The sequence below is a fragment of the Trachypithecus francoisi genome, unplaced genomic scaffold (assembly GCF_009764315.1).
Source record: "Trachypithecus francoisi isolate TF-2019V2 unplaced genomic scaffold, Tfra_2.0 Lachesis_group17, whole genome shotgun sequence".
Lineage (NCBI taxonomy): Eukaryota > Metazoa > Chordata > Mammalia > Primates > Cercopithecidae > Trachypithecus > Trachypithecus francoisi.
Genome location: NW_022681462.1, coordinates 11,031,432 through 11,043,837, shown reverse-complemented (window position 1 = coordinate 11,043,837; position 12,406 = coordinate 11,031,432). Strand labels below are relative to the sequence as shown.

Below are 12,406 nucleotides of genomic sequence, written 5' to 3'. Positions count from 1 at the left end.
AATGCCCAAACACACTTTTCTTGAGCAATGGAGGAAAGCCAAGAAGCAAGCTAGTGTTAAGAGGTACTATTCATTGAAGAATGAAATATAAAATTTTTCTGAAGTGTTATTAAGTAACTGAAAGAAACCACATGACCCCTAATGAAAATTATCTGTGTTGTTCCTGTCTCTAACAATAAATCTTTAAAAAATCACTCGTTTGAAACTCAAAATAGTAAATTGCTATTTTCCCTATAAGAAAAATATGAATAGGCCAGGCGTGGTGGTACACATCTGTAATTCCAGCACTCTGGGAGGCCGAGGTGGGCGAATCACAAGGTCAGGAGTTCAAGACCAGCCTGACCAACATGGTGAAAGCCTGTCTCTACTAAAAATACAAAAACTAGCTGGGTGTGGCAGCGTGTGCCTGTAGTCCCAGCTACTCAGGAGGCTGAGGCAGGAGAATCGCTTGAACCTGGGAGGCGGAGGTTGCAGTGAGCCGAGATGGTGCCACTTGCACTCCAGCCCGGGCAACAGAGTGAGACTCTGTCTCAAAAAAAAAAAAAAAAAAAAAAAGGGAAAAAAAGAAAAATATGAATAGAACACCTAAAAGTCTAGAGGTTTGTATTTTATTTTTCTCTTGAGACATTGCCAAGGACGGAGTGCAGTGGTGCTATTCCACAGGTGTGATTACAGTGTACTACAGCCTCAAACTCCTGGTCTCAAGTGATCCTCCTGCCTCAGCTTCTTGAGTAGGTGGGACTATAGGCACACACCACTGCACCTCACTTAAGTCTAGGATTTTTGTACTAGGGATGAGGCAAAGATTTAGTAATCTCATCCCAAATTTTCAATTATTTACATAGTAATGATTTCAACTATTTGCATAGTAATGAACATTGAAGGTATTTCTTCCCTGCATAGAATGACCAAAGCCAAAAAAAGGTGAAGTTTCCATTAATAGATCCTTCCATGAAAAAACAGCCAGATTTGTTAAAAGCACAGGGTCTCAAGTTAGACAAACCTAGATTCATAGTCCAGCTCTATTGTACCTTGCCTTCGTGACACTGGATAATTTACTTATTCTGAGTCTCAGTTTCTTCAAGTGTAAAACAAGGACGGGATAATAATAGTACCACTTCACAGTATTATTGTAAGGGTTAAATGAAATATGTAAAATATAGTACTTTGTATATAGTAAGTACTCAATAAATAATATGTTATTGTTATTAGTACCTTTAGCAACAAAACATCACTTTTTACAATAAACTTGAATCCCCACAAACACACATATTAAAAAAAATCCACAAAAATCCTGATAATCATTACTCAGGAAAGGTGAAGGAAAAGGTCATTTTGCCTAGAGTCATTAAAAAGTATCAGTGACTTGGTCCAAAAATAAACCCGAGATGTGTATAAATTTCTTGCTGGGGTTCTATAATACTTCATGACAATATTTCCTAAAATACTCATGATGAAATTTCTGAGGTAAACACTACTGAAGTAATAAAGAAGCAACACCAGTCCCAGTAATCAAGGACTAACAGTAATGCTTAGCTGATGCTAGATAATTTCTTTGCTTTATTAGATGTGTTATTTTTAGTTACTGACATCACATTTTTGTGTGGGGATTAAGTTTGAAATTCAAGTATTTTGAGTTTAGAAAAGCCTATATAAACAAAGTCTTTCCTTATCTCAGTGAAATACTATTAGAATAGCTGCTGGGGCATTTCTTCCTGACTCCTCCAGATTTGGAAGCTCTAAATTGACATGAAAAAGAAGTTCTAGTAACTATCTCTAAGTTAACTAACAACGAACAAGATCATTTGTTGTAGTTTTTAATACTGCATTTATGAATATCTAAATTTACAGATAATTCCAATTTATTCATGGTTTATTATTACCTTTGAGAGCTAGGTTTAGCATATCACCAGCCCGGAAAGAAATTTCTTCTTCAGATACGGCAGCAAAATCATATTCTGCTCTGGCGACTACATGGTCATCCTCACCACTTGCCCAGTTGATGCTGTCTATAAGCCAAATTAAAATTAGGTTAATAAAATTTACAAAAGAAAAATGCAGATATTTCACGGCCTATGGTTTGCAAACTGCATAAATTTGCCAAGAGAAAAGTCCTACCCTCCCAAGTAAAATCTATAATGAATACTATGTTAAATCAACAATAGATCCACTAGAGATACCTATTATGAACTTTTTCCTTTCTTTAAGCTCCAATCTCCAGCTCCCTTACCGTGAGGCAGGGGTTGGCAAATTTTTTCTGCAAAGGGTCAGAGAGTAAATATTTTAGACTTTGAAAGCCAAGAGGCAAAACAGGATATTGTGCAATTACTTATATAAAAAGAGGAAACAAAATTTCCATAAATTTATTGACAAGATTAAAAACACAATAACCATGTTCCTTTTTTGTAATACAGGTCTATTTGGAAGTTACTTAGAAGAAGGAAATATTTTGGGGGAAGGATATTTCACTTAATTGGAATTCAATTATAAATATTCATTTGCTAATTCTAATTTGTAATAAAATTTGAGGTACTGCATTTTTGAAAATGCCTTTTCACACCGATAAGTAAGGTCAAATCCTAATATCAGTCTATGAGTATGTGGTTTTAATTGAGCATATTTATTAGTTGGGAGAGTAACAGGCCAGAATATAATTCTGTTAAATTCTTCTCTTGATATTTGCCTTTTACCATGTTATTACATTGCAGATTAATCACTTCCAAATGAAGATTAAGTAAAAGTTCCTCAATCGCACAGTTAAATGGATTTTGAAATATGGAAATTCCTTTTGTGCTTGCATGGAGGTCCAAAAAATGCTCTGGCATTGTATTAGCTTAAGCTTGGAAAATGTATCTGCTGCCAACTTGCATGGGAATGGAGATACTGCTTGTGTTAACTTCTGATGGTCTGAGAGGTATATAAAGCAGTGTAACATCACTTGTGAGTCAAACTATATTAGGTGTCGTCAAAACTTTACTCCAGCCTAAGTTTTGCATATAAGCACTGTTCTGCTTTGTGGTTTCAGTTTGAATTACTTAAGAATATAGGCCAGGCACGGTGGTTCATGCCTGTAATCTCAACACTTTGGGAGGCCGAGGCAGGTGGATCACCTGAGGTCGGGAGTTTGAGACCAACCTGACTAACATGGAGAAACCCTGTCTCTACTAAAAATACAAAATTAGCCGGGCATGGTGGCACATGCCTGTAATCCCAGCTACTCGGGACGCTGAGGCAGGAGAATCGCTTGAACCCGGGAGGCGGAGGTTGTGGTGAGCCGAGAGCGTGCCATTGCACTCCAGCCTGTGCAACAAGAGCGAAACTCCATCTCAAACAAAAAGAATATAAACAAGTCAGCTAGGCATGGTGGCTCATGCCTGTAATTCCAGTACTTTGAGAGGCTGAGACAGGGAATTGCATGAGTCCAGGAGTTCAAGACCAACTTGGGCAACATAGGGAAACCTTGTTTCTACAAAAAAGTAAACAAAATTAGCCAGATGTGGTGGCACGACCCTATAGTCTCAGCTTGAATCGCTTGAACCTGGGAGGCGGAGGTTGCAGTGAGCCGAGACTGCACTACTGCACTCCAGCAACTGAGTGAGGCCCTGTCTCAAAAAGAAAACAACAAAGAATATAACTAAGTCTGGGCTGGACATGGTGGTTCATGCCTGTAATCTCACTCAGCACTTTGGGAGGCTGAGGCAGGATTGCTTGAGGCCAGGAGTTCAAGACCAGCCTGAGCAACACAGTGGGATCTCGTCTCCACAATAAATAAATAAATTAGCCAGGTGTGGTGGTGTGTACTACTAATACTAGCTACTTGGGAAGCTGAGGTGGGAGAATCGTGTGACCCCAAGAGTATGAGGTTGCAGTGAGCTATGATCACGCTACTACTGCACTCCAGCCTGGCTGACAAAGCAAGACCCTGTCTCCAAAAAGAACTCAGAATTTAACTAAGTCTGCAGTAAAAGGTGATTTCCAAAGCTAATGGGTTTAATAACAATAGCTGAAAAGGTGTTATGTTCAGAAAAATTTCATTCTTGGCCTCAATCTCAAAAAAAAAAAAAACTTAAGCCTTGTTCTGCCATTGAATTGCCATGCGGTAGGGCAAGTCAGAATCTTCAGCTTCTATATATGACAAAAATTCACAAAACTGACAATGATTATGTCACAAGAGTGAATAAACTTTACCTCGACACTACCAGTTCAGTAACACATGATAAATTCAAATATTTTCTGCAATGTACCTGCTGATGAATAATACAATGATTAACCACAGGAAAAAAACCTGTATTTGCAAAAGTTTAACTTTTGTCCAACTAGGCCTTTTCCTGCTCCACCTATATTTTTCACCATTATCAGATGCAACACATCTTAGCAGATTCAGGTTGTACAGAATCAGTGTTTTCACCTTCTTAGAAAATGTTCTTATCTGTAGTTGAACCATGACTATTCACAGAGGCTAATTCTTCAGTCATTTCCAATTCATCATTGACTTCTCAAACAACTAAGCGGTACTGTCTTTTTTTAATTTTAGTAGAGACAGGGTTTCACCATGTTAGCCAGGATGGTGTTGATCTCCTGACCTCATGATCCGCCTGCCTCGGCCTCCCAAAGTGCTAGGATTACAGGCGTGAGTCACCGCACCTGGCCTGTCTTTGTTTTATGCTACTTTAACAGAATACTATAGACTGGGTAATTTGTAAACAATAAAAGTTTATTTGCTCACAGTTCTGAGGACTAGGAAATCCGAGATCAAGGGGCATTTGTTAAGGGCCTTCTTGTTGTGTCATAACATGGCAGGAGGAATCACATGGCAAGAGAGTGCATGCAAGAGAGTAAGAGGGCCAAACTAGCTTGTATAACAAACTCACTCTCAAGATAATGAACTCACTTCCATGATGATAACATTTAGCCAACAAATTTAGCAAGTATTCATATCCACTGGGTCATGATGAGCCAAGGAAAAACATTCAAATCATTTGTCTTATTTTAAGTTGACCATGTTGCTCAAAATGTCATCAACTCTTCAAGAAACTGTTCTCACTGAGAAGCTAATAACCTTAAACAAGTCTACTTACTCTGGACATATTTTTTTGGCTGTTGCAATTACCATGAGTAAACAGGTTTCCTTGCCTGGGTAACATATGAACCTCTCAGGAACTTATTTTGGTTGCAGCCTCATTTTATTTTATTTTTATTTTGATGAGGAAATTCTGCTGTGATGAGAATTCCATTTTAAATTTTCTAATTTTTTGACTGTTGATTTTCTGTGAAGAGTGCTCAATCTGGTAATGTTGATTTGTAGTATAGCCATTTAACATAGCTATAGTGTCACTGTATAATAAATATAGTTCTTTACCATCTAATTCAATAACAAAAAAATTCATACTATACTGTGCCTTGAAAGCATGACACTCAAAGTACACTTTTTTCTTGTGTGCCATGTATGCATTTGTAATTTCACACACACACACAAAAACTGTGGTTTAACAATGTATATATTACTCATCATGCTATCAAGTTATAACTCAGTTACTGAAATTTGTAGTGGGCAGAGCAAAAGTGAAGCCATTGGAATTTCACATACAGTCTCTGTGCAAACTATTCAATTCTGCTGTTACAGTGGAAAAGCAGCCATAACAATATGTATGAAAATAAGTTTGGTTGTGCTCCAATATAACTTTATTAATGAAATTTGAATTCTATATTATTTTCCCATCACAAATTATTTCAATTTTTAAAACAATCTTTTAATTTTCCAACAACTGAAAAATATAAAAACCATTTTTAGCTTGTGAGCTGTACAAAAATAGGAGCAGACCAGATTTGGCCCACAGGACATGGTTTGCCAATCCCTGCTCTAAGCAGCTAAAGTAATAGGACCTCAGTTTTGCTTCTCCTCAAAAATCTCTTTGTATCATTACCGATTTCCTCTCCTTTTGACTCAGATAAAAAACTGTCCTTCCTTTTTACCTGCCAGGTTCCGTAAGATCACACCCTCTCTTACTTCCTATAGGAGCTTCCTCATCATTTAACTCCTATCTTTCCCTTATTTATAACTGCTTCTTCTCTACTGACTCTTTTAGCCTAACAACATTCTCAGATCTCCTCACTTCTGAAAAGACAAAGCAAAACAAAAAACTGACAATCACCCACCACAACAACTTGATCACTCAATTTGGCCATTCTTTTCCTCCCTCCTTCCATTCACTGCTAATCTTTTCTTTTTCACTTCTGACTTTATTTACCCTTTATCTGCAGTTTGTCTTCTCACTACCAAAACTACTTCCTGGAGCGTGATGATTTCCAGTTGCCAGATCTAATAATCCTTTCTCAGTTCTTGATCTTATTGTAGAACCTTACATCATTCATCATCCTTCCACCCTTCCTCCATAATGCAGCAATAATACGGTTCTATTTCTGTTCTTCCTGATTTCCATCTTATTCTGTCTTCTTTTGTCGTTCTATGATAGTAGTATCATTCACTTACATTAGTTCTTCCATTTATTTGAGACGAAGTCTTGCTGTGTCACCTAAACTGGAGTACAGTGGTACAATCTCAGCTCATTTCAGGCTCAACCTCCAGGACTCAAGCCATCCTCCCAAGTAACTGGGACTACAGGCATGCACCTCCACACCCAGATAATTTTTGTAATTGTTGTAGATAGGTTTTCCCTACGTTGTGCAGGCTGACCTTAAACTTCTGGGCTCAAGTGATTTGCCAGGCTCAAGCGATCTGCAGGCCTCAGCCTCCCAGTGTTGGGATTACAGGTGTGAGTAATCCCAATCTGACTCTATCTCAGGACCCATGTCACTGCCATGCTGAGCCAAGCCACCATCATTTCTCACTTGAATTAAGGTAATGGCTGCTTGACTCTCCTGACTGGTCTCTTCTGCCCTAGCTCAACCTAAAAACCATTCTTACCAAAAAGGGGTGTGTGTGTGTGTGTGTATGTATGTATATATGTGTGTGTGTGTATATATATATATATATTTTTTAATACTTTAAGTTCTCAGGTACATGTGCACAATGTGCAGGTTTGTTACAGAGGTATACATGTGCCATGTTGGTTTGCTGCACCTATCAACTCGTCATTTACATTAGGTATTTCTCCTAATCCTATCACTCCCCAAGCTCCCCCATCCCCCAACAGGCCCTGGTGTGTGATGCTCCCTGCCCTGTGTCCATGTGTTCTCATTTTTCAACTCCCACCTATGAGTGAGAATATGCGCTGTTTGGTTTTCTGTCCTTGTGATAGTCTGCTGAGAATGACGGTTACCAGCTTCATTCACATCCCTGCAAAGGACATGAACTCATTCTTTTTTTATGGCTGCATAGTATTCCATGGCATATATGTGCCACATTTTCTTAATCCAGTCTATCATTGATGGACATCTGGGTTGGTTCCAAGTCTTTGCTATTGTGAACAGTGCCACAATAAACACACATGTGCATGTCTTTATAGTAGCGTGATTTATAATCCTTTGGGTATACACCCAGTAATGGGATCACTGGGTCAAACGGTATTTCTAGTTATAGATCCTTGAGGAATTGCCACACTGTCTTCCACAATGATTGAACTAATTTACACTCCCACCAACAGTGTAAAAGTGTTCCTATTTCTCCACATCCTCTCCAGCATCTGTTGTTTCCTGACTTTTTAATGATCGTCACTCTAACTGGCGTGAGATGGTATCTCACTGTGGCTTTGATTTGCATTTCTCTGATGACCACTAATGATGAGCATTTTTTCATATGTCTGTTGGCTGCATAAATGTCTTCTTTTGAGAAGTATCTGTTCATATCTTTTGCCTACTTTTTGATGGGGTTATTTTTTTTCTTATAAATTTAAGTTCTTTATAGATTCTGGATATGAGCCCTTTGTCAGATGGGTAGATTGCAAACATTTTCTCCCATTCTGTAGGTTGCCTGTTCACTCTGATGATAGTTTCTTTTGCTGTGCAGAAGCTCTTTAGTTTGATTAGATCCCACTTGTCTATTCTGGCTTTTGTTGTCATTGCTTTTGGTATTTTAGTCATGAAGTCTTTGCCTATGCCTATGTCCTGAATGGTACTGCCTAGGTTTTCTTCTAGGGTTTTTTATGGTGTTAAGTCTTACATTTAAGTTTTTAATCCATCTTAATTTTTGTATACGGTATAAGGAAGGAATCCAGTTTCAGCTTTCTACATGTGGCTAGCCAGTTTTCCCAGCACCATTTATTAAATAGGGAATCCTTTCCCCATTTCTTGTTTTTGTCAGGTTTGTCAAAGATCAGATGGTTGCAGATGTGGTGTTATTTCTGAGGCCTCTGTTCTGTTCCATTGGTCTATATATCTGTTTTGGTACCAGTACCATGTTGTTTTGGTTACTGTACCCTTGTAGTATAGTTCGAAGTCAGGTAGCATGATGCCTCCAGCTTTGTTCTTTTTGCTTAGGATTGTCTTGGCTATGTGGGCTCTTTTTTTGGTTCCATATGAACTTTAAAGTAGTTTTTTTCCAATTCTGTGAAGAAAGTTAGTGGTAGCTTGATGGGGATAGCATTGAATTTATAAATTACCTTGGGCAGTATGGCCATTTTCACGATATTGATTCTTCCTATCCATGAGTATTGAATGTCCTTCCATTTGTTTATGTCCTGTTTTATTTCACTGAGCAGTGGTTTGTAGTTCTCCTTGAAGAGGTCCTTCACATCCTTTGTAAGTTCGATTCCTAGGTATTTTATTCTCTTTGTAGTAATCGTGAATGGGCGTTCACTCATGATTTGGCTCCCTGTTTGTCTATTACTGGTGTATAGGAATGCTTGTGATTTTTGCACATTGATTTTGTATCCTGACACTTTGCTGAAGTTGCGTTATCAGCTTAAGGAGATTTTGCGCTGACACGATGGGGTTTTCTAAATATACAATCATGTCATCTGCAAACAGACAATTTGAGTTCCTCTTTTCCTAACTGAATACCCTTTATTTCTTTCTCTTGCCTGACTGCCTGCCCTAGCCAGAACTTCTTTTTTTTTTTTTTTTTTTTTTTTTTTTTTTTTTTTTTTTTTTTCTTTTTTTTTTGAGGCGGAGTCTCGCTCTGTCGCCCGGACTGGAGTGCAGTGGCCGGATCTCAGCTCACTGCAAGCTCCGCCTCCCGGGTTTACGCCATTCTCCTGCCTCAGCCTCCCGAGTAGCTGGACTACAGGCGCCCGCCACCTCGCCCGGCTAATTTTTTGTATTTTTAGTAGAGACGGGGTTTCACCGTGTTAGCCAGGATGGTCTCGATCTCCTGACCTCGTGATCCGCCCGTCTCGGCCTCCCAAAGTGCTGGGATTACAGGCTTGAGCCACCGCGCCCGGCCTAGAACTTCTAACACTATGTTGAATAGGAGTGGTAAGAGAGGGTATCCATGTCTTGTGCCAGTTTTCAAAGGGAATGCTTCCAGTTTTTGCCCATTCAGTATGATATTGGCTGTGGGTTTGTCATAAATAGCTCTTATTATTTTGAGATGTGTTCCATCAATACCTAGTTTATTGAGAGTTTTTAGCATGAAGGGCTACGGAATTTTGTCGAAGGCCTTTTGTGCATTTATTGAGATGATTATTTGGTTTTTGTTGTTGGTTCTGTTTATATGCTGGATTACATTTATTGATCTGTGTATTTTGAACCAGCCTTGCATCCAGGGATGAAGCTGACTTGATCATGGTGGATAAGCTTTCTGATGTGCTGCTGGATTCGGTTTGCCAGTATTTTATTGAGGATTTTTGCATTGATGTTCATCGGGGATACTGGCCTAAAATTCTTTTTTTGTGTGTCTCTGCCAGGCTTTGGTATCAGGATGATGCCAGCCTCATAAAATGAGTTAGGGAGGATTCCCTCTTTTTCTATTGATTGGAACAGTTTCAGAAGGAATGGTACCAGCTCCTTTTTGTACCTCTGGCACAATTTGGCTATGAATCCATCTGGTCCTGGACTTTTTTTGGTAGGTAGGCTATTAATTATTGCTTCAATTTCAGAACCTGTTATTGGTCTATTCAGAGATTCAACTTCTTCCTGGTTTAGTCTTGGGAGGGTGTATGTGTCCAGGAATTTATCCATTTCTTTTATATTTTCTAGTTTACTTGAGTAGAGGTGTTTATAGTATTCTCTGATGGTAGTTTGTATTCCTGTGGGATTGGTGGTGATATCCCCTTTATCATTTTTTATTGCATCTATTTGAGTCTTCTCTTTTCTTCTTTATTAGTCTTGCTAGCAGTCTATTTTGTTGATCTTTTAAAAAAACCAGCTCCTGGATTCATTTTTTGAAGGGTTTTTGTGTCTCTATCTCTTTCAGTTCTGCTCTGATCTTAGTTATTTCTTGCCTTCTGCTAGCTTTTGATTTGCTCTTGCTTCTCTAGTTCTTTTAATTGTGATGTTAGGGTATCGATTTTAGATCTTTCCTGCTTCTTGTGGGCATTTAGTGCTATTAATTTCCCTCTACACACTACTTTAAATGTGTCCCAGAGACTCTAGTACGTTGTGTCTTTGTTTTCATTGGTTTCCAAGAACATATTTCTGCCTTCATTTCATTATTTACCCAGTAGTCATTCCATAACAGGTTGTTCAGTCTCCATGTAGTTGTGAGGTTTTGAGTGAGTTTATTAATCCTGAGTTCTAGTTTGATTGCATTGTGGTCTGAGAGACAGTTTGTTGTGATTTCTGTTCTTTTGCATTTGCTGAGGAGTGTTTTACTTCCAATTATGTGGTCAATTTTAGAATATGTGCAATGTGGTGCTGGGAAGAATGTATATTCTGTTGATTTGGGGTGTACAGTTCTGTAGATGTCTATTAGGTCCGCTTGGTCCAGAGGTGAGTTCAAGTCCTGGATATCCTTGTTAACCTGTCTCGCTGATCTAATACTGACAGTGGGTGTTAAAGTCTCCCATTGTGTGGGAGTCTAAGTCTCTTTGTAAGTCTCTAAGGACTTACTTTATGAATCTGGGTGCTCCTGTATTCGATGCATATATATTTAGGATAGTTAGCTCTTCTTGTTGAAGTGATCCCTTTATCATTATGTAATGGCCTTGTCTCTTTTGATCTTTGTTTAAAGTCTGTTTTATCAGAGACTAGGATTGCAACTCCTGCTTTTTTTGCACAAGAGATGGGTCTCCTGAATACAGCACACACATGGGTCTTGACTCTATATCCAATTTGCCAGTCTGTGTATTCTAATTGGGGCATTTAGCCCATTTACATTTAAGGTTAATATCGTTATGTGTGAATTTGATCCAGTCATTATGATGTTAACTGGTTATTTTGTCCATTAATTGATGCAGTTTCCTCATAGTGTTGACAGTCTTTACAATTTGGCAAGTTTTTGCAGTGGCTGGTATCAGTTGTTTCTTTCCATGTTTAGTGCTTCCTTCAGGAGCTCTTGTAAGGCAGGCCTGGTGGTGACAAAATCTTTCAGCATTTGCTTGTCTGTAAAGGAATTTATTTCTCCTTCACTTATGAAGCTTAGTTTGGCTGGATATGAGATTCTGGGCTGAAAATTCTTTTCTTTAAGAATGTTGAATATTGGCCCACACTGTCTTCTGGCTTGTAGGGTTTCTGCCGAGAGCTGCTGTTAGTCTGATGGGCTTCCTTTTGTGGGTAACCCGGTCTTTCTCTCTGGCTGCCCTTAACATTTTTTCCTTCATTTCAACCTTGGTGAATCTGACAATTATGTGTCTTGGGGTTGCTCTTCTTGAGGAGTATCTTCGTGGTGTTCTGTGTATTTCCCAAATTTGAATGTTGGCCTGCCTTGCTAGTTAGGGAAGTTCTCCTGGATAATATCCTGAAGAGTGTTTTCTAACTTGGTTTCATTCTCCCCATCACTTTCTGGTACACCAATCAAATGTAAATTTGGTCTTTTCACATAGTCCCATATTTCTTGGAGGCTTTGTTCATTTCTTTTCACTCTTTTCTCTAATCTTGTCTTCTCATTTTATTTCATTAATTTGATCTTCAATCACTGATATCCTTTCTTCCACTTGATGGAATCAGCTATTAAAGCTTGTGCGTGCGTCACGAAGTTCTTGTGCTGTGGTTTTTAGCTCCATCAGGTCATTTAAGGTCTTCTCTACACTGTTTATTCTAGTTAGCCATTGTCTAACCTTTTTTCAAGGTTTTTAGCTTCCTTGCAATGGGTTAGAACATGCTCCTTTAGCTTGGAGAAGTTTATTACCGAACTTCAGAAGCCTACTTCTGTCAACTTGTCAAACTCATTCTCCGTCCAGTTTTGTCCCCTTGCTGGCAAGGAGCTGCGATCCTTTGGAGAAGAGGTGCTCCGGTTTTTGGAATTTTCAGCTTTTCTGCTCTGGTTTCTCCCCATCTTTGTGGTTTTTATCTACCTTTGGTCTTTGATGTTGGCGACCTACAGATGGAGTTTTGGTGTGGATGTCCTTTT

The 12,406-nt window shown here is 38.8% G+C and overlaps 1 protein-coding gene across 1 annotated transcript in view; it reads right to left on the bottom strand.

Moving 5' to 3' along the window:
* The window catches only part of PEX13 (peroxisomal biogenesis factor 13), a 34,439-nt gene that overhangs the window by 4,011 nt on the left and 18,022 nt on the right, over positions 1 to 12,406 (bottom strand). The window contains exon 3 of the mRNA XM_033239140.1: positions 1,884 to 2,009. Coding sequence (XP_033095031.1) covers positions 1,884 to 2,009 — 126 coding nt within the window. The remainder of the gene's footprint in view (positions 1 to 1,883; positions 2,010 to 12,406) is intronic.